Source organism: Rousettus aegyptiacus, unplaced genomic scaffold (assembly GCF_014176215.1).
Source record: "Rousettus aegyptiacus isolate mRouAeg1 unplaced genomic scaffold, mRouAeg1.p scaffold_m13_p_6, whole genome shotgun sequence".
Classification (NCBI taxonomy): domain Eukaryota; kingdom Metazoa; phylum Chordata; class Mammalia; order Chiroptera; family Pteropodidae; genus Rousettus; species Rousettus aegyptiacus.
The window spans coordinates 25,116,923-25,140,086 of NW_023416309.1; the positions used below are offsets into that span (position 1 = coordinate 25,116,923).

Below are 23,164 nucleotides of genomic sequence, written 5' to 3' on the forward strand. Positions count from 1 at the left end.
ATCTCTTATTGATTCAAATAAGTATTTATTGAGCATCTATGTAATTGTAACTGTTCTGGGTACCGAATATATAATGATCAAAATTTGAAGCATTTTTTCTTTGGGGTTAAAGTCTGTAGCATTACCAATGACTTGGCAAACCAGATGACAAAAGCATAATGGAGTCAGAGAACTGTAAACTGAAAGCTGCTGCAAGTGACCAGACTTTGGGGAGTACAGAAGTACTTCTGTATCAGGGACCTCAGTGCATTCACTGGATGGCATTGTTAAACTAAGAATTGTAATTTACGGTTTAATAGTTTCATTATCAGGGACTCTACACTAGGTGGCGTTCAGTGTCAGGATGGAAGTGGTAACCAGTCAATGTTATTTTACCTTCTGTGCTAGAAGCAGCTTCCCAATAGATTCTACATAGAAATGGTATTAAAAGAGGAAGGGATGTGGTTGTTTAAGTGATGATCAAAATGCTTTGTTGGAATGTATGCTGAGCTGAAAAGATGAGGAAAAGGTTCATGTGATAGCTACAGGGCAGACTGCAAGTTGCAAAGATGAAGGAAAGCTGAACAATTTTAAAAGTATAAAATCATAATGGTATTGAGGTGAACGCACAGCCTTATTGTCTAGGAGAAGGAGCCTGTGTCAATAAAGTTGAGGATGAAGAAAAAGGACTGCTCTGCAGATGGATTACATAAATGAAAGTCTACCTTTCATAGTTTGGAGAAATAAAATTAACAGGTTTAGCTAAGTTTAATGGACGATAGAATTGTAAGAGACATCATCTCTCATAACTATCTTGTAAATGGGGTTACCTGAGCCACTGTCTTAGTCAATAATGAAAATGATGGTAGGTAGTATTACCAGAAAAAAAAAAATTACTGTTATGAGCAGGTGGGCAATGTTCAAAATTATTTTAAAAATAAAGCTGGGAATTGATTTAACTCTGTACACTTACAAATGAAAACAACTTTTGAAATAGTGCTTGAAGTCCAGATCTTGACAGAAACTGACTTCTGTTTATCTAAGGTTGGAAGAATTACAAAGAAATAGACTATCCTCAGACATACAGGTATTACTGCAAGTGAAGAACATTGTTTACACAATGGCTCCCTGACAACATTCTCAGCTTGGCACTCCTCTGCTCCACGTTTGATGTTGAATGAGTTCTTCTGTTGTTCACAGACTAAGGGATAACACCATATCAATACCCCTAATTTATAATATTACTCATATTCACTGATTTACTGATTAAAATCTTATTGCCAGTCTTTCTCATTTGGCAGGATTCCTGACTTCAGTTAATTTATGCAACTCTTTCATGAAACACTTCACACATCCAGAAAAAACACTCTCCACAGGAAAGGCAGATGCTGTTAATAATCATCCTTTGCAAATCTCCATATTGAGTATCTTATTTAATCCTTTGAAGTTATAGGTTGTGAAAAGATTAGGATGGATTGGCATTATCCTTATTTGGATCCATGATGGTAGACTGAAGTGAAAACCATTTTTTTTTTAACATTAATAACTTTGTATGTAGCTTTATTAACGAATTGCATTAATAATCACATATGAAGAATTTCAAATGCAAAAATTAAATATCAAAATCAATAAAACTACTAGGTTTAGTTGTTCTCAGACTTTTGAATTTCATGGAGCTGTTAAAAAAAAAAAGTGGGGACCAATATGAGGCTGCCAACTTTTTATTTTGCTGAGGGTATTCAAAGCAACTAATATACCATCAGTAACATTTCATAAAAGGATACTTCAATATCATAAAAGTTGGAGTAATCTTATAATAAAAATTAGAGGTGATAACCTTCTATCAACCTTTTTCTTTTACTTTATGGGTACCGAAAATTTAGTCTTGGCCTAGAATTTGGGGATGCCATTTCGCCCAACTCCTTTCATTAAAAGACTGAGAGGTGAGTGGCCGGCCTGAAAACTGCAGGGAGAGAAAGCACAGCTGCTGACAGCTAGCACAGTAACACACCCTCAGATAGCCGAGCACTACACGTGTTGCTAATTACGAACCTTAACTGACGTTTGCCTTTAAACAAAACCAAATCAAAATCCTTCAAAACTAATGCAAAATCAAATAAATCCACCTACGTTGTAGTAGAAAGATTTGTTATACATGACTGTACCTGTTAAAATTCGTCAAGGAAAATAGCATCAAATTGTAAATTATATAATCTATGTAATATGACATAATCTAAACTGTGAACTTTTAATTTTCCAAAATGTTTCATTTTCAATTACATTATGTATAGAAGATGCTTAATAAATGTTTGTTGCAGGAACAGTTGTCACTCAAAGTCACTGCAAATCAAGTTTCTTCATAACATTAGAAACTTCTCAACCTAGTACAAAATCTTATTTCAAAAATCACTGGAACATAAATAATATAGTGGGAAAAAAGATGATGGTGGTGTGGGGAATCTCCACTTGCCTGATTTCTCAATCACATGAAAAAGCAATTAGAAGCTTTTGGGTGCTTAAATGAGAACAATTAATTGTGCACTTCTGTATGAAAACACCTCACATTAACTTAACCACACCCACTTTACTTTTAAGGTTAACTAAGTAACACAAAAGTTTTAATATTCAAAGGAACTCTAGTTCAAGAACACATAATAAAATTTTAACATGATCCTAAAAAGAAATTTACCTAAATATTTTGCACTATCAAAACCTATGGTAGATCTACATTTGACAGTGAAGGTGATCATTTCCAATTTCACAATAAACACACAGACCCACATAATCTCATACTTCTGGAAAATAGTTTTGAAAATTGGCACTAGTTTTCCCTATAGTTAGAGTTGGCACTAACTATAAAAAAATGCATGACTAATAATTTCAAATTCAAAATCTAAGTTTAGTCTGTAAAAGAATGTCTCTTTATCAGAAACTTTGGAAGTTCATAATTTTCTCTTTGAAATGGTTAACTTTTTAAAAGCATGATGCTCTTTTGCTGATCCATTCTTACATATTTTTAAAAAAGGAGGAAGGGCATGGGAAAAAATTCACCCTAAGAATCTGATAAAATCAGAGTTTGTATTATTTTAAATTTTGTACTGAAGATGTGCTTTGAAGACACATCCAAGGAAGTCACAAGGGCTCCTTAAAAACAGTATACACAAGCTAGGTGTCAACTTTATCTACCACAATACATAAAACTGTACATCACATAATATAGAAATGCTGATGTTTGGTTACATTGATTTCTGTGACTTCCAAGGTAATTCTGGGTTTTAGCAAGTAGAAGTTAGTGATTGACACCCACTAGGAATTCAAATATACTAAAAGAAATGAGAAGAATGTTTACCTGTTACTTTTGTCAAACTGTTTGCCTATATTACATATTTGTCATGGTTTTTCCTTTTGACCCATAAAATCCAAAAAAATTTGCTTTAAAGATGTTAACTATTCCTGTTTTCTTTTATTGTTCCTACTTTAGTTTTCATTTTTCTTTCTGAATCAGTAATGAATGTAATATTTCTGGTTTGAGTCTCTGAGAAGTATAACATAAATACTTGTTTTCAAGAAAAAGATCAATTTAGAAGATGAAATTCTTATTTTGTTCTCCAAAATAATTTTACTAGATTCAGCCATGTGCCTGATTATCAAGAGTGGGAAAGAAAAATGTTCTCATGCCTTTGATCTTGCCTTGTGCCTACTATTTCTGTCATGATGTATGGCTTTGCGTTAGAGACTTGACGTAATGTGCTCCCACTCCTTCAATGTCCCAGCTTGAGTGATTGCTGTGCCTTGGACTGGAATTCTTGAATATTATATTTTAAGACATCTTTCATGACCACTTTAAATCTATTAACACTGTGATCTAAATTTCCACTATTCACTACTTTAATGGATCAATTAAATATATTAAATATTCATGAAGATGAATACAAAGAAGTTACTGCCCCTTTATTATTGACCTGGCTCACTTATAAATAAGCTGAATAACATTCAAGTTCATTTTGATTGAAAACTGGGAAAACACAGAAGCTATATTTTCTGTGTTATTACCACTGCCAAGAAGAAAATCAAGGTCATAACAGATATTTCCTAGATTTTAGTAAGAGATTAATGTAGCTTAATCACACCCAACTTACTTCTAGGTTAACTAAGTAATAAAAGGTGATTATTTTTCTTGAAAGTTACAAGTATAATCTGCATATACATGATTTTGAGAATAATTTAATACACTAACTTCAACATACAGCTATGTTCTAATGTAATTATATTGAATGTAAAGAAACGGATCCTTACAAGACCAAAATAACTCACAGGCTATGAGTTTGGTTTCACTTTTTCCTTTTCTTTTTGTTTAAACAAATGTGCACCACGATGGTTCAACAAGTAAGGCAAATGCCATGAATATGAAAGCTGCAGTTTGCAATATACCACATCTAGAACCCAGAGGTGAATTAGACAGAACTGGTAGTCATTCTAATTAAACGATCAGGTAACATCATGACAAGTTGGTTTGCAGCATTAAAACTGTCCATTTAAGTTTATTTTTTCTTAATGATCAGAGGTCCCACGTTGTCTCCGGTTTCTTCATTGTGTTTTGTGTGAGCTCCATCACAGAACGGAAACTAGGAAGAGAAAGAGAATGTAAAATGCCTAACCGCAAAGTTAGTATTATGTTTGGCAGATGAAGTTCAATTCACATATATCTCTTAATACAAAATTGCATTTCCATTTGTGACATTTGATTATGTTGAAAACCTTTTCCATATTTACGTACTACTTACATGTTCTTTCTAGTGAATTAGCTATGTCCGTTGCCTATTTATAAGAAATTAAGCTCATATTTAAAATCAATTTGTATATTATCCTTCTGTTGATCTTTGTAGCAATTTTCCCTCCAAACCTTTATGTTGCTCATTTTTTCACACCCTTAATTTTTCCACTTTCATACAAAGAGGCCAAAATTTCCCTTTCTAACATCTTTCATAGAGACTTCCTTTTTTCTAGAGATGTAGATTTCCATTCCTTTTCATGATTTCACATTTCAGATATAACTGACATTTTGGTGTCCAGTGGGAGATAAAGGGACAAAACTAAAATTTTAAGTGTTTTCCAGAGAGTGCTCCAAAGTGCTGCAGTACATTCTGATATGGTTTCATTCCTTTTAAAAAACAAGCATAGCTGTTTTGATTCACAACATACATTATTTTTAAGAGATCCTGATAAAAAAAAAAAACTTTTTTAACTCAAAATCTCCCAAGCTGACTGAACTATGAACACTTAACTTTAATATCCATTATCATGGCATTCTATAGAGTACAATTTGCAAAATGCTGTTCTAGATATTGCTGCTTCAATAGTACTACAGGCTGTTGCTTCCAAAATTTTTACACCTTTTCTCATAATTCTACATATAAAAATGCCTGTTTATAGGTTCTATATTTTCATATTCATCAGCTCACTCCACTGGTATAAGTGTAAAATATGCCTAAAACTGGGCTAGTTTTCCTTCATATTACTCTTTATTAAACTTTTACTATTTATTCTTCCAGATAAACATAAGAATTTTTTTGCTAAGTCCTATTTTATTTCTCCTGGAGTTTTCATCCTCGGGTCTCATGCATATTCTGACAAGATTTCTGCCTTATATGTTTTGTAGTTATTATAATTAAGTATATTTTCATACCTGACTACTTTTTCTCTCTGAGATCAATGGTTTTGCAACTATAACTTTCCTACTGTCAAATGATAAAAATAATTCAACAATGTTTTAGATGGTGCCTCAGGATTTTACTTAGAAGTTCTAATTATCAGTAAATTATTTTGTTTCCTTCTACAGCTTTTTTTCTATTTCACGTTAAATGATGATAGCACCTTTGTTTTATTTTTGGTGTCTGGAATGTATATACACTCTAGAATTAGAATGTCATGTTTAGTATAAGGTACACTGTTGCTTGAAGGAGCCTATTTAGAAGAGTAAAGTAACAAGAGTCTTGGCCTTATGAGTAAAATCGCTTTATTACTTACAGTGAAGGAAATATAATTTTATATACCTGAAACTAGATAATAATGGCATATAATCTTAAACTTTGATATTTAAAGTGTCTAGTCTAAGATGAAATATTTGGTTGATGTCAAAGAAATTCAATTTTTAATTTTACTATCTGTATCTAATTCTGAGAGGCAGTAAGTTAGTTAAAAATTATAGAAAACTCAAGTTCTCAGCATATCTTTTAAAAGTTTACAGTATTTCTTTTATTTTTAGGTCAATAAGATATGGTACCCATTTAATTCACGGTAAAAACAAGTCCTTGCAGCCAAACATGAACCCAAGCTTTCAAGTTTTTTTCTTTTTTGACAAAGTTGATAAAAGAAGCCATAAAAAAAAAAAAGAATCAGGCTAAAACATCCTACAGCAAAGAACAGGATTTCAAAGTGTCATGTTTAATAAACACATTATTTTACAGTGAGAATGAAAGTTTACATTGCAAAAGACTCCATTTTTATAAATAGCTCACACAAAACACATCACTGCAGTCTTATGCACGTAGGTTATAAAATATATTTCTGTAAAATGAAATCTGTGTATATTAAAAAGCCTCAAATAACTTACGATGTAGCACGTTTAACTTTTCTTTTTTAATCTCATGTTAAAAATACTAGAAAACTATTTTTTCAAATTATTTTTCCTCTCTATATAGTATCAACAACAGGAGAGAAATCTATAGAGAAATAAAAAAAATCTTATAAAAGATTAAGAAAGCCATACATCAAAAATGAGAATGTACCTTTTATAACAATCTGGTTCTGCCTAAAAACTAAAAATTCACATTTCATTATGTTCTTAAAAGTACACAAGTAAAAGATATTTCTTTAAAAAGTAGTTAGTAGTAGTCACTATTTGTTAATAGTTTCATGCTTTTAAAAGTACCTAAAGCTTTTATGCATTTAAAATATAAACTAGGTATTAAAAATCATATTTTTCAGAGGCAGATACTTTTAATAGTACTATTATCACTTAACCACAGGAATTATTGACTTAAGTCAGAATTATCTCCTAAATTTCATGTAAAGATTAAGTATTCTCATTATATTTATACATTAGGGATTTCTCATTTTAAGTTATGAAACAAACATTTTATTTTCAAACAATAGTCAAAATGAGTTATTTGAAGATGATATTAACAATTTCTTAGGAATGCTTTGTACATGTCAATGGAATATATTTATTGAAATTACTTCATGATTCTTAATATAGTATAAATGAATGGTAATTATTTGGCATTAAAATTTAAATAGTGAGGAGCTGGGGAAAAAAATGGTATAGATGATAGAAATTCTGTTCATCTCTCTGGCAACCAAATCAAAGTTGTGACAGAAACAAGGAGCAAACAGCAAGGAAAAATCACCTGTGATCTAGATGAACAAGCCATACAAGTAGGAAGAAATTAAGAAATCACCCTGCAATGGCAGATGGGGAGAGGACACGAGGCTGCCCGGTCCCAAGCAGCTGAGTGGGATGGAGGTTGCAGCAGCAGCTGCAGACGCCTCTTAACTGGGCCGTGTCTGTGAGCAGACTTTCATGGTGATGGACCTGCTCACTCGGAGCATCAGTGCCGGTTCAGCTGTGCAGGGACTTACAGGGGGACACTGAGTTGTAAGAGTGAGGCCTTAGGGGAGACTCGCTCTGTACAGAAGTGTGGGTGGTATTCATTGTTCCCTTGTTGAGCCCTCCCCCTTCCCAGTGTGCAGACACAGCCCTGCCATAGCTGAGACCTCATTAAACTGGATAACAGAGGTCACTCCGCCCAGAGGATTCCCTGAAACTCCACCCAAACCACATCCAGATGTATCCTTGGCAAGTCAGGTGCTCCTTGCTGAGCAATGCCTAGACTCACCCTTGTGGCAGCTGGCCTTGGCTTCTGGTGGGGCCTTTGAGGCAACTATAAGCACAGCATCTGTAGATTGCTTACTGAATCTTAACAGGTGGCCCCGGAGGGGTAGAGGCTTGGGCTAAATTTGGCATGCAGCTGAACCCCTCTCAGGACTGTGCTACTAGACACCTACTACACAAATTCACACTAATAAGACCAGGAGACTTAGGAGTTTTGCTTAGTACACAGAAACAGACAGAAAGGCAGCCAAAATGGGAAGACAAGGAAGCAGAAACCATATGAGAGAACAGAACAGATATCCAGAAATAATGGAGTCAAGCAATCTAACTAACAGATGCAGAGTTCAAAACTCTAGTTATAAAGATGTTCAATGAACTTAGGGGAAGTGTAGATGAATTCATTGAGAACTTCAACAAAGAGATAAAAAAATAAAAATGGAAATTATAGAAGAAAACCAGTCAGAAATGAAGAACACATTAGCTGAGATGACAAGTATATTAAATAGAACAAACAAAGTCAATAAAGAAGACCAAATGAGGATGGGAAAGCCAAGGACACTCAATCAGAATGGCAAGAAAAAAGAAGCCAAGAATATAATAATAATTTAAGGAGCCTATGGGACACTATTAAAGGTAAAAATATCTGTGTCATCGGGGTACCAGAAAGAAAACAAGATGTTGAACAGCTATTTGTTGAAATAATGATGGTAAACTTCCCTTACCTGGTGAAGGAAATAGACATACAACCCCAGGAAGCTCAGAGAGTCCCTAAAACCAGGAACCCAAAGAGGCCCACACCAAGACACATCATAATTAAAATGCCAAAGTTTAAATAAAAGAGAGAATCTTGAAAGCAGCAAGAGATAAGCAGATAGTTACTTACAAGAAAACACCCATTAAGACTGGCAGCTGATTTCTCAGAAGAAACTATGCAGGACGGAAGGGCTTGGCACAAAATATTTGACATGATAAAAAATCCAGGATCTACAACCAAAAATACTTAATCCAGCAAAGCTATCATTTTGAGTTCAAGGACAGATAAAGAGCTTCCCAGACAAAAATAAGCTAAAGGAATTTATCATCACCAAGTCAGTATTACAGGAAATGTTGGAGGGACTTCTTTAAGAGGAAAAAACATATCAAAAACAGGAATAAAGAATGGTAACAACTACATTCCTATCAACAAGTATCTCAAATGGAAAAAAGTTAAGTGCTCCAACCAAAAGACAGAGTGGCTGAATGGATAAGAAAACAAGATCTCTACATATGCTGCCTACAAGAGACTCACTTCAGATCAAAAGACTAAAAGGAAGGGGATGGAAAAAGATATTGCTTTGACGGACCTAGAGGGTATTGTGCTGAACGAAATGGTTCACATGATTCATGTCCATGTGGAATCCAAGTGTAAACTCATAGATACAGAGAATATTTAGAGGGATACTAGATGGGAGGGGCAAAAGGGTTTAAGAGGTACAAATGGATAGTTGCAGAATAGATATGGAGATGTGGAGTGTAGCATGGGGAAGATGGTTAATAATGTTGGAATAAATATGTAAAGGGGAAAAATGGTACTAGACTTAGTAAAGTGATTACTTTAAGAGTTATGTGGATCTCGGATCAATATGCTATACAACTGAAACTAGTATATTGTTGTATGCCAACTATAATTGAAAAAGCTCTCTGAATTGTACAATGTACATACAGAGAACCAATTGTCTTTCGATGAGACAAAAAAGTTTTACAATTCAAACAGTAAATCACATAACAATATTTATAATAAAATATAATTTTATTTTTAACCTAATTTTATGCAGGATAAAATGAATGATAAATGCTTTCAAACATAATTTAGAAAGCACGGTAGTTTTTGCATTAAATAATAATGTCAACGAAAACATGAAAATTTTATTAACCCTCTTCCATTTAAAATTTTAAAATTTGTTAAATTTGTCAAGATAAGAGCTGAAACTATAAAAACACAAAGGGTATATTTAATTCAGGTCAAGTAATACCAATATTTAATATTAAAAAGATCAAATAATTGATGAAAAGAAGTTTAGCTCATAGTTGATGATAAAATTTGTTCTAAGATGCCAGTCTTTGTTTACTAACACATCTCAGAGAAAAGTCTGTGAATTACATTGGCTGAATTTCCTGTATGTCCAGAAAATATCCTATTATGTTTGTTAACCCAATGAAGAAAACTGCGAATCTCAAATATCTTTAATGCTAGGGAAGACAGGGTTATGGAGAAGAGGGAATAAATGCTTGTGGGGAAAAATCACCAGGATTCTTTCCCTCCACTTGGAAAGCTAACAGCGTTATCAGGGTCTTCATAAGAAACATAAAATGTGTTTCTTTTTAATGGCCCATCACTCAAGTCATGATGGCTCAAGTTATAGTTGTTTCTATTTTTAGGGTGATTCAAGATAGAAATAAATATACACTCCTTCTTGACTTATCTCTTCTATATCCAAGAACTGAAAAAATTTTATCTTCCTTCTCCAAACTTTGTATTTTTAATGAGAGTATGGATTGTATTTCCCAAGGAAGTTACCTGAGGCCATTCGGGCTCACTACAATAAAATGCTGAGAAACATTTGGTTGAAAGAAAAAAACAATGAGATCTTTGAAACTTCCTCGGAGATATAACATTTTATACCATTCTTATGTACTCACTTTAGTCAAACATTAAGATAGTAGATACAATAGGAAAATGTATAAACAGATATTAAGATTTTATAAGACTGTCCTTATGTGGATTGACCAACATTCAGAATATTGTTTCAATGAAAAAATGGACTCAGTGAAACCCATCTCTAAACCATGAATAGGATGGAGACTTTCTAAAGTACAGACACACATACCAAAACAAAAACAAGCCCACCACTACTAACAAAACACCCCCAACTCAAATTCTGAAACTGTAAATGAAAGAAAATGATTCTACATAGTATGTCCAGTTGCATTTCCTTTCAATTTCAGCTGAACTCCTGATGTTAACTAGCATGCCTTTCCTATTTGTTTATTTTTGAGTCTGCATTCTTCTGCCATCCTTGTTCAAACTCCTGCCTCCCAGATGATCACCATATAACTGAGCCAACGATGTGACCTACCTGAGGTAAGTGGGAGTGGGACAGGAATCTAGCAAGACTATGTTGCATACTCTGCCTTCTTACATCAACATTCCCTCACCTTGTTTCCAAAGTAAGACCATCTCTTCCTTTTAAGGTTGAGTTTCATGTCTGTGCTCTTTGCCTCATTTCTTTCCACCCTATTTCAAGACACCACTGCCTCAACAGTATCTTTCCCTGTAGTCGCTTTAACCATTTCCTCCCTACTGGCTCTTTTCATTCTCACTTCGCATATGGATAATGCTTTTGTAAAATGTCACAAAACAGGCCAGTTTTTGAAACAGCAGAGGGCATACCAATACTGGGGGAAGACAGGAGGAATGAAGTGTGTTAAAAAATTAATTTCTGCACCCTACTAAGAGATCTGATTCATTAGATCTGGGAAAACTGTTCATGTTAGATGCACACAACCAGTGATTGTACCTAAGAATGAATTAGGATGCTTCAAGTGTATAATAACCCAATAAATTTTTAAAAATCTACATAAACACAAAAACGAAACTACTAATTCAAAAAGATATATGGTCTTTGGCCATGCTACTCTGAACAAGCCCGATCCTGTCTGGTCTTGGAAGCTAAGCAGGGTTGGGCCTGGTTAGTACATGGATGAGAGACCACCTAGGAAGACCGGGCGTTGTAGGCGCAAATAAATAAATAAATAAATGTAAACTGACAAGGTCCTTGCAATCTGTGAGATCAACCAAGGTTTGCCTTGCCTAAAAAATTTAAAATAAATAAATAAAATTATCAAAACAAAAAGATGTATGTACCCCTGTTTACTGCAGCATTATTTACAATAGCCTAGATCTGGAAACGACCTAAGTGTCCATGGATGAAATGTGATATATACACACATTTCAAACAGTGGAATATTATTCAGCCATAAAAAAATCCTAAAAAAAGAATGAATTAGGATGAAATTAAAGTTTATACTGCATATAACTTATTTTGAAATAGGTAAGAGGCATTTAAGTTTTATTGTAAACCCAACTACTTTGTGTAAGGAAAAAATACTAAATACAAACTCAATACAGTTATCTAATTAAAGGTGTTAATTACAAATCTTCTGTGCACTAACGTCAAAATGTGTGACTTGGCATCTGTTTGATAACCTTAGGAACCTAAGAATGTGGGGAGCTTCCAAAGATGCCTGAAGAATAACAACATCCATTAACTTGAATATTCAAAGTGATTCTTAATTGATTCATGAGGGAATAAAAAGTACCCAAGAATTAGTGAAAATTCAGAACTGACAAATCCTAGATACAAAGAAGATCACTAATGGCATCAAAGATAAACCAAGTAAAAAAAGACATAGAGGAAATTGAAAATAAAATTATTGGTTTGGCATTCCCTTCCTTAAAGTCTACCTATGAGAAATGGCAATCCCTGATTTAACCATCTGGACACTCTAATGTGTAGGATGCCAGAATCCTGGAATGTTTTTTTGAACTATAAAATCTAATAAACGTTGAAATCAGTAGCTTCTGTCCATTTGTGATTCTTCCTGAAATAATTGAGATCTTAATCCATGAAAGTCCATGTTTGCTTTAGTGACTCTTTACTCACCCAAAGTAAACACCCTTTATGGGATCTTGAAACTAAGCTTTGGAGTTCACTAAAGCTGTTATCTTACTTTTTTCTATTCACTGTCACATTTACTGAAATTCGGATATATACTCAGAATTCTAGCATTTCTTTATTAGTATTTCGCACTTTAACCCACTTGAATACAGCTTCTATTCTAACTATTCTGTTGAAATAACACCAAAAGGTCAATTGACTGTCTAATCCAACGGTGTTATTACAAGTCTATTCACCTGGTTGACTTTGCACAAGCCGATATTCAAAACAGAATCTTTGAAACTTTTCCCCTTTCCATCGTGAATCCGTGATACTCTTTTCTTCTAACTCCGACCCATTTTATCTTTTTTGGCTCTTACTCTTCTTTTCTAAATGCAGAAAATTCTCTACGAGTTCATACTTAGCCCTTGATTTTTATCTGTATCAAGATCTGTTGTTGATTGCATTCCTATGCTTGACTCATCTGTTTTACTGATCTCTATCTCTAACCCTGATTTCTCAGTTTAGTACATTTCAGATTGTCAGCTGCACATTTCCATTCAAATGTCACCTTTAATTCACTTTGGACTTGAACTCCCCATCACTATCCTAGGAAATCAACTTTTCATCCTGAATTCCTTATTTCTGTTAATGGGACCACCTCTTCTAATCAACCTACAGGCTTAGATACTTCAGTGAGTGTTAGTTTTTTCCCCAAGTCTTCCACCTATATAGGTCACTGCATTTGACTGATCCTTCCCTCAAAACGTTTCATGTATCTGTCCATTCTTCTCCATTCCCACGGTTAGAATCCTAATATAAATATCAATCTGGAATTGCTGACAAGAAGCTCCCCCATGTCTGAAGGCATGAGCTCTTCACACTGGTATACTCAAGATTCTCCTCAATTTGGACTTATCCCTGGGGGACAGGGGAAGCAAGGACCAGACTGGATTCTTCATTGATCCTACCTTTGCTCATATGAGTCCTTTCCAGCAGATTTTGAGAAAGAGTCCCCAATACTTGCTAGTTTATTTAAATGCCACCAATCTTCCTGGGGCAATTTAACTCCTGTGTACAACACTGTTTTCCCGGGAAATTCCTGCCTACAATATAAGCTCTTCCATTTATTAAAAGCGCTGAGATTGCAACCACTATACACACCTATGATACCTGCTGTTTTACTATTTAACTTTTCTCATGCACAGATATATAGTAGACACTAAATGAACAATTTAAAATTACAACTTGGACTTAGGAATTCCCTAACTTCTAAAGATATTACTGTCTATATTTTGGTGAGCAACAAGAGAATAAAACTCATTGTAGGCATAATTTTAAAAAATGAACCAGATTGTCTATAGAATATTATTGAGGATTATTTTCTAGTGACACCACTAGTACTTATGAACAATCTCATATTCCAAATGTACAGTGCTCTTAAGGCACAATTTGCTGTAATGGCACTATTAATTTTTGGTTCGTATTCCATATGTTCGACAAGTATTTTTCAGATATAATGACATAATCTAAGCACCACTTATTCAACATCAATATATTGGGAGAAAGGGGTTAGTGGAATACACTTTCCAGAACCTACTACATGACTTCTTCCTTATTTGTGATATATGATTTGTGATAATGGCTCTCCAATGTAGGAAGAGGTCCCTGACATAATGTGCTTTCAGAAATAGATACATCATTTTTATTGTCCATTTTCTTAGGTCTTTACAATGTGATCTTTAGTGAAATCCATTTTATTTAAATGTTAATAGTAGCACCACATATGGTATTTCTTATAATATACCAGAAATTCTGAAGTCATTCAATGTTATGAAGCTTTTCAAGATGACTTCAAGAGAGTATTTTACCATCTTTAGAACACTCGCTGTTGTCACTAAAAAAAAAAATAAAAGGCTGCAGATATCCCAGATGACACTTCCTAACAGAACTTGATGAAATGCAATTCTCACAGAAAAAAAAAAAGATTTTAAGAAACCCTGTGTTAGATATTTAATTATAGAGGAGCTGTAGCTTAAAGAAAGCTTAGGATGCAGGGTCAATATGTTTAACAGATAAGAAATTTTCAAGGCTGATTTTCCAAAACCTTCTCTTGAAAGTTCCAAAAATTGTCCTAGAACCCAGGAGCTTGAAAGTGCAAGAAAAGAATTTCTCTCTGTGCTTAGGCTGCATGCTCTTTCCTAGGATAGTGACAGCTATGATCCACTCAAGCAGGAAATCCCAAGAGTAAATAAAGGGATTTCTCTCTCTTGTTTGACTAATATGGTCATGTTTACCTGAACTCAATGACAGTATGATTTAATTTTACTGCACAGTGGATATATATTTTAGTAAATATATTCCTGAAGAATACATGGAAAACAGAGAATAGAATGCATTAAAAAAGAAAAAGAAATAACATTATCTGGTGATATAAATTTGACAGAATAGTTTAAAAAGAAATGTTACTTTAAAGATGGTCTTTCTATCAGAACTTGTTTTCCTCACCTTTTTGGACCTCCAACAACGGCAGTACACAGCTTTATCTCCCAAATCCTCCATGTCAAAAGCATGTACAACCTTGGGGTTGTCTTTCTGAATGTGAAGGTTAACCATAGATTTGTTGCGATGATCTTTACCATAAAATCTTTTGTAAGCTAGATAACCAACTGCAGCTGTTCCAGCAGCAATGGTAACTGCTGCAATCCATTCAACTAGAGCAGGGAAGGAAAACAGGAGTTATTATCAAAAACAAAATATATGCTAATAATCTAATTTGACTGTTAATGAAATCAGTGTTTGAGTATTAAACATCCCAACAGCCCAAGATTTTTAATAATATCAGAATGATCAGAACACATTGGTGTAACAGTCCTTTGTTAAGACCTTCCCCAGCCTTTACTCAGGCAATTGTGTATTTTTTATTGTGTAATAATAGCTAAATTAAGATACGAGAGAAACTCAAAAATTATTTTACAGGTGGAAAATGGAAAATAAGGCTTAATAATCTTTTAAAAGTATTCATAAAAAGATTTAAAATAATTTGAACCTGCTGGTACCTATTGCTTAAAATAAAGATAAATAAAAAAATTCAGATTACACACAAGACCTCTCCCCCGGCACCCCGCCCCAAAATCAGGAGGTGATTATGTTAACAAAATGACTCATCAGAATTCATTTAAATAGTAGGTCCTTTAGTGGTTTTAAAACACATAACCAGAAACAGAACTGGTATCCAAAGAAAAAGAAAAGAACAAATAAAACAAAATCAGGTTTAATATTAAACATTTAAGGGAGTATATCCAGCAGGATTCTAGGCTTCAAAATCATTCAAAAGATTTTTTTTTTTAATTTTCAAAGTGCTTTCTCATTAAAATAAAAATCACAATGTACTAATTTCTTACTTCATAGAAAACATGACTATAATTACAGTTATAATCTCATTTAATAAAGTGTAAATTTCCATTATCCATCAGTGAACGATTATCTGGATTCCTTACAAACTTCATTTTAAATTTAATGATACTTTTCTACTAATCATTGCTTAACAGGCCATCTATTATTTATCCATTTCACGTAGCTTTTCAAGGAGCCCTTAGAAACCCAAGCACTTAACTACCCCAGTTCCAGAGAATGTTGGAGAGAAGAAAGTTCTGCATAGTCTGGTTAGCCTCAGAGGAGAGTTGTCTATTCTCAGCATGGAGTGGACTGCAGGAAGAAGTTGCACAGGGGTCAGAATAAACACACTGGACTGCTTCCCAGCACTTCCTGAGTCAGATCTTCACAGTGTTTGAAATAAATTCCCAGACTATCAAATAAAGCCCTAGAGAGATAAGTACAAAAAACACATACCAAGGCCAAATAAAAAAATATATAATGTATAATTAACTGCATGGCTTATTTGCACTATTGAGTCACATTTCTTATTGCACTAATATGATTAATTGCCTACCTAATTGTGCCTTAAATAAAATTGGAGCTCATTCCTACAAAACTCTAATGGATATGAACAACTATTCCTACACTTAGGTCCTTTTATCTTGGCCTTTCGTCTAGCTTATTTAATAATTTAGTTCTTATCAAATGTTTCTCATTAGCATGTTCCTTGGATTCTATTTCAACCACAGTATTTTTCTCTACAAAGTAATTTAATTTGTTTTCCTTTCCCCAACATTTCCATTCCTCCTTGTTACAATTCCCTAAAATTAACATTAACATATGTTCTTCCTAGGTGCTGCATGACCTAGAGAAAAAGTTAATAAGTCATTTGACAGCTTCAAACCTTTGGCCTCATTGAAGGTTCCATGGTATGTATTACCCTGTGGCAATTCCAAGCAGGGCTGAAACTCTGCTCTGATTTCTAGCTTGATTCATGACCTTCCTTTTTGATGCATTATTTACCATGTCACTCCCTTGAGAAAACATTCTATGTCAGGAGCTACAATAATCCACTTCTTCACTAATGGAAAATCACTCTGAATAGTTAACATACCTATCATAAAATGGGCTAAAATATTGCTTTGTATAGCACACTTTCAATTATGTTTGCTAAATGTTATCTTTAGAATAAACTTAAACATGGAAATATTCCAAAAGACTAAAATAACATAATTTCCTAAATGCTGTTGATCTTTGTTACACCTTACTTTTTAGGTGAATTATGAAGTAATCTCTAACAAATTTGTTTTACATATTACAAAAAAAGCCTTAGATTCAAAGAATAGCTTCAATTGGCTAGTATTAATTTACCTCACAATATAAAAAAAGTCCATTTGGAATTTCTACCTGAAACTCATAATTGGCCAGAAGAATCTCTCTTAGCCATTAAAACATTCTCCTATTCTCTTTTCTCATATTGCCAACTAAATCCATATAGTGACTTATTTTTTTTAAACATTTATCTCCTTGGATTTTTTGATGGTAGAAGAAATGACAGAACAGACACAAAAAACAGGTAACAGAAAATGAAAGAAATGGGAACCAACTCTAGATATTACCCAAAAGTGGCTGCCCCATGGGGGATAAAAACATGTACTCTGTGACCCTATTTCCTAGCAAGGGTCACTTATGACCCTACATAAATGTCACATACACACAGTGTGCTAGGAAAATGGCTATGTATTTGCTCCCATGAACTTTTTAGAATCACAGACCTAGAGAAGGTCTTGAGCATTTATTTCCATTTCTTCCTTTTCCCCTTTCTCAAATTCTAATTCTCTAATCTCATTAGAGACAAGTATAAAAGTTCCCACAATAAGAAAAATGTTGCTGTTATCATTTCATTACTGCAGCCTGAATCAGCCTTTTCTGGCAAAAAGTTATGGATGCCACTGTCAACTCTAGGGAAAAGTAAAAGGAAATTATACGAAGATACACGAGAATAATGATGGATTCAAAAGTTAACAATTAGAATAGAAAAAGAATTATTGAAAACACGAGACAGTAAACAAAAACATTAAAACCTAAGTAACATTTAGTCCTTGGTAGTGTAAATGCCTATTAAGAATAGACACAATCTCGGAGGCAACAAGGAACTTTAACAGGACCTAATTTTTTAAAAAGATATTTCAATTGACACCTTTCAGACACTCTAGAGTCCAGAAAAATTCTGTGTATTATTTCTGCCTCTTCTGGTTTATGCTCACTTCCTTTTTCTTTCTACGGACATCTCTCAAGGTACAGTATTTCTCTAGACCAAGCCCCATCTTACCCAAACCCACTTAACAATGCTATCTTCACAAATACCATTAATAAATCAATATAAAGAACAAAATACAGAATATACATTCCTAAATAATCTCTCCTTTTCTCACTCTTCCCTTGGCTTACTACTGTATACTCTCTGGTTTTCCTCAGTATTATTCATAGAGAAAATATGAACTTATTCCCAAATCCTGCACCCTTGTTTATAATCCATAGTATTTCTCTGCTTATCTCTAGGATTATTTTGCTTTAATTTACATAAAAATCTCACCCTGCTTCTTTTCCTTTAGCCCCTTTTCTGCCCCAAACTGTCCTTTCCTGCCCAGTGTCAACTGCCACAGAATCAGAATGTTTCTTTCATCTCAGAAGGGGGGGAGGGGAAGTGTGTTGAAATCTTTCCCTTCCTTAGGTTTCCCCCAGATAGGTAGGGCACACCTGATATTCTCTCTCAAGGCCTGGAATACAGGCGATGTTCAATGTAAATTGAGAAAAAGAAATAAGAGATTACCAATTTGAATTTGCAGATCCATCTGTCCATCCTATCATCGCATTGCTCTTACATCAACTGCCTTATCTTTGGCCTTGTCTTATGCTATTATATCAAAGTATGGAATTTAAATACTTCCTGAGATTAAAAATAAAACTTTATTATGAAACATTTCAGACATACACAGGGAATACTATAATGAACTCCCATTTACCCAGCTCCAAGAAGTATGAACTCACCACCAATCTTGTTTCATCTACATTCCCGATCCCCTCATTACTTGTTTATAACTCACAGGAGCTATTCTCAGTCCGATCTGCACATTCCTTCTCAAAAAACCAAACCCTTAGTCACTTTAAATGACTCAATGCATTTATTGAACCTAAATAGTATTTTCATATGTTGAAGTTAAATGAATTAGAAAATTATGACAGTTCCAATAAAATAGACAAAGTATAAAAGTCAAAAAAATAAAAACTTATGACATTTAGTTTTGGTTACATGCATTGTTGTGTTCACGTTTTGGGATGGCTAATAAAATGCAAGATAGATAGATGAACACTTATTTTGTAACCTGAAGGTGAGCAAAGTATGAAAAAAAAAAGTGATTTGAGGGGATACCAGGTTAAGGAAGGCCATTTAAAATATTTGGTTAAGTTGTTGTTTTAAGATGAGGGCAAATTATGAGTGGTTTTAAGCTGAAGAAAACCCCTGTGAATGAGAGGATGAGAGCAATAGGTATTAGTGAGGCAAGGGTTTAAGGGCGCAGGAGAAAACCAACATCTGGGGAACAAAGAGAATGGCCTCAATTAACCTCTTCCTTGCAAATAGAAGGGAGGGATTAAGGATGAGAGCACATTCAGTGAGTTCTGGAGTTTATCAAGGAGCAGAATGTTTAGTAAACTTCCTAAAAGTCTTCCGTTGGGCATGAGGAGTCAATGGAGACTGGGGACGCTATAGTAGTAAAAGCCATTTAATGTTAGAAACTATAATAAACTATAATAAAATATTTGGTATTAAATAAAAAATAAGTTTGGCATATGTATGTCAATTATACCTCAACAAGGAAAAAAACAAGTTTAGTATTATAGGCCAAAGGGTATCAAGAGTCATTTCGTTGACTGGGATCTCTGGATTTCAATTCCAATCACTCATCTCTATTACATCTCTCAGATTCCTGGCCTGTATAACTCATCTATTATTTTTCTTCTCAATATAAACAAGAATTCTGCATACCCTTTTATTTTTTATCTCACATACATAGTGCTTACCGTTGTCAAATACTATTCTATGCCCTTTATAATCATTAACTTATTTAACTGGGGAGACATGGTCTTCCCCAAAATCAAATGATCTAAATTGATTTTCAATCTATAGAAATTAGGGTTAGTTTAAAAACTGAGAGAACAATTTGAGACCTAAACATTACATGGTGGATTCCCAAGACATTCTCTATCAGTCTCTACCTTGTCAACTGCTATATTTAAGAAAGACTGTGCTGGCAGAAAAGATTTCCAAAAGTTTTGGGCCTTTCCCCACAGTTCTCACAATACATTTTATGCTTTTAGGTGAAACAAAAAGTAGTTACTTCTCCTAACAAAATTGAATACTTCAAGTTTAAGCTAATAATCCTCTTCACCAAGCAATTTCCTATCCCTCAGAAAATGGCAAACTAATGGGAAAGTCACCTTTGGATACCCCTATGGTTAGATTAAAAAAAAAAAAAAACACACACACACAAAAAAACTGCCTTGATTGCAAGAAAGATTAGCCTGCAGGTAGTATTAAGAAGTCCTAGGGTTCACCTATTTCACATTTCAATAGTATACTACCTAAATAAAGTTTAGTACCCATTTACACAAAGTGATTCCACTTTTTAAAGACACATTTAGGAATCTTTTCTCCCATAATCACACGAGTGTAAACTGTCTTCCTATAAAATTACTGGTGGCTCAAGTCACATGAATACCTTATTTTACACAATAGTCTTATTTTATTTGTGAGATGTACTTTAAAAAAAAAAAAGAAAAAAGTCACTCCTATTTTAAATGCAACAAGGCACCGCTACTTAAAGGAGACTCAAGATGAATGTTTTTTGAAATAATTTTTGCAAAAAATCACCTCCTATATACCTCATAGAAATTTAAAAATGTCACGGGTTGTTGCTCTCATTCTGCCAGGTAACTTTTGGCAACAGAAGTGAAATTTTCCAATTTATAAAAAATATTACAAAATTAGGGTTCAAGTCAGTAAGGACCTTTTACAGAATCTGCACTCTAAATGTTAACTATTTACTAAATTAATCAATGGGGTTATTTTTAATTTCTGAACAATTTCTTTACCTTAACTACAAACCTTGATACTGGGTGGAGAGATCATATGTATCACGTAGCTGGTGCACAGTATTATATTATATATATTAACAATTATACCACCACCAGGAACTGTTATGAAGTGAAGCTCATTAATTGACTTTTAAAAAGTCTCAATTTTAATTGGACTTTCTGTGAAGTAACGTTTCCAAACGCTAGGTACTAGCACAAGGGAAGCAAGGCTGAAAAAACTGAAGTTTCAGTAAACACAGGGTTTAATCTCTGCTGGACTACTGCCAACAAGCGCCAGATGCAGAGGCATAATAAAAAACTGGGAAGACTGAAAATCTCGGATTGGGATTCTTCCCTTTAAAAAAATGTGCAAAACTAAAATGTGATTAGTCATGCATCCCATCAGGGTTGCAGGAAATCCACGTTCTGGCTCCACAGTGATTTAAATGTGAGAAGGGGAAATAGGGTTTTTGTTGTTGTTGTTTTTCTTTTCCCTTTTCCCGAGCCCTATGACTTAAAAACAGAGGAGTCTCAAGAGAGAACAAGAAAAGGAAGCAGCGGGATCGCTGCGTTTTAGGATTTGGCTACTGAGGGGAAACGTGATCCAGACCTGCGTAGATGCCTGCATCGCCCCCAAGCCAATTAAGCCTGGAGGTACCACCAATCCATATCACTTTCCCCATCTGGCCCAAGGAGCCCAGAGAGTCCCCGGACTGGCCAAGAGCTTGCCCTTTTGCATCTCAAGGTTACATGACAGCGGGCGCGCGGAGCAGCGGTAACAGCCTAGAGAGGAGCTGACGAAGCTGCAACTGGTGCGCAGGCCGCCAGCCTCACCCGCTCCCAGGCCCCACTTCACCTCGTACGTTGGAAGTCAGACTCATGGCGCCGTCGCTTGCAAGGCGTGTGCACAGGACACCGAACACAAACGGGCTAGCGCGGAGAAACGGAGTTAAGGTGCGAAAGGCGTCCTAAGGGCATCGACTCCAGGCTGTTACTGCGCAGGCGCCGCGGCAGTCCGTAAGCACGTGTGTATTATCCACCCAAACTAATGTCGAGCATGCGCAGAACTACGTTCCGGGCCTTAAGGAAGTCTACAGTCCGGATTTTGACAGCTGCAGGAGGTAGGAGGAGGAAGAGACCTAGAAAGTAACAACCGAGTTTGCGCAATTTTGAGGGGCGGGGTTCTGGAGCCCATGGGCAGGGACTTGAGAATAGGGAATCCAAGCCAGGTTTTATGTCTCTCCCAGGTGTGTGGGTTTCTCGAGGCAGTGGACAGGTGTTATTAGGAGGACACAATCAGGCATCTAATAAGATCTTAACAAATAAAATAGTTTAGTCTGGTACCTGCAAGGCCAGATCTACCTTTTACATAAAATGCTAGTGGCAGACACAGGAATCAATTTTAGAGTCCCATTCCAGAACCTCTCCTAGCTATCAGGGTATACTTCTGCCTTTGACCCAGTTAGTCAGTCATCTGTCATTGAGGACTTTGGAACCGGCACGAAGGGTCGAATGGGAGAAAGGAATAAAACAGCTTTTTTCAAAAAAACAAAGTACCCACTTAAAAAAATGAATTAAGATTATCTTCTGCAGTCTGAAATCATTATCAGTTCCAAATTTTTTATGAGCTGTTTAGAGGAACTAAATTAGGGAAAGTGACTAGGATTAGGACTAGGACTTGAAGGGTGTTTTGAAGGTGCTTCTAAAGGAGCTGCTTATTTTATTCCTATCGTTTCTCTGTGGGATGAGAGTTGGAGAGAGTTGATTGCAGTTAAGCGGTACCCCCACAAGCCATCCTTGCCACTGCTGCTGTCTCTTAACCTTCCTAACACAGGAGTGACTGTTCTTCATAACTGGAAGCCCTGGGGCCTTTGAGCCGACGCCGGGAAGCGCTGAAACGCGCACTGAATGAATGAAGGCACAACAGCATTGCTGGCCTCCTTACGCGGGCCCCGGGGTGGGGGTGTGAAAGTCTCCGCGTGTGCTCGCCCGAACCAGGTGGCCGTCAGCTGGCCCAGCCTCGCTGTAACCCCGCCCCGGGGGTCCCGTCGGGCGGCCTCTGGGCATGCTCAGTAGCGTC

The 23,164-nt window shown here is 35.2% G+C and overlaps 1 protein-coding gene and 1 pseudogene across 2 annotated transcripts; one reads left to right on the forward strand and one right to left on the reverse strand.

The window, feature by feature from the left end:
• Nucleotides 1-1,684: 1,684 nt before the first annotated feature.
• CISD1 (CDGSH iron sulfur domain 1) lies at nt 1,685-22,118 on the reverse strand. 2 transcript variants are annotated; one of them, XM_036222948.1, is made up of 4 exons: nt 21,941-22,118; nt 16,190-16,393; nt 15,079-15,284; nt 1,685-4,604 (listed from the first exon to the last, which is right to left on the reverse strand). In XM_036222948.1, exons 2-4 carry the CDS (start codon nt 16,227-16,229, stop codon nt 4,521-4,523), a joined length of 330 nt encoding a protein of 109 aa, XP_036078841.1. In that variant the 5' UTR covers nt 16,230-16,393; nt 21,941-22,118; the 3' UTR covers nt 1,685-4,520. The 2 variants fall into 2 exon arrangements, with proteins under 2 accessions (XP_036078841.1, XP_015983145.2); XM_016127659.2 differs by lacking the exon at nt 16,190-16,393 and having other exon boundaries at nt 21,941-22,112.
• LOC118604261 lies at nt 11,532-11,650 on the forward strand (annotated as a pseudogene).
• Nucleotides 22,119-23,164: the final 1,046 nt, after the last annotated feature.

What these genes read in the sequence shown, in the direction of transcription:
- CISD1 (XM_036222948.1), bottom strand. Translation starts at nt 16,229, where the DNA reads ATGCAGAACTTTCTTCTCTCCAACATTCTCTGGAACTGGG. An exon ending in CAACATTCTCTGGAACTGGG is followed by an intron (nt 15,285 to 16,189) that starts GTAGTTAAGTGC and finishes TCCCTGCTCTAG; the next exon opens with TTGAATGGATTGCAGCAGTT. An exon ending in GTTGTTGGAGGTCCAAAAAG is followed by an intron (nt 4,605 to 15,078) that starts GTGAGGAAAACA and finishes TTCTCTTCCTAG; the next exon opens with TTTCCGTTCTGTGATGGAGC.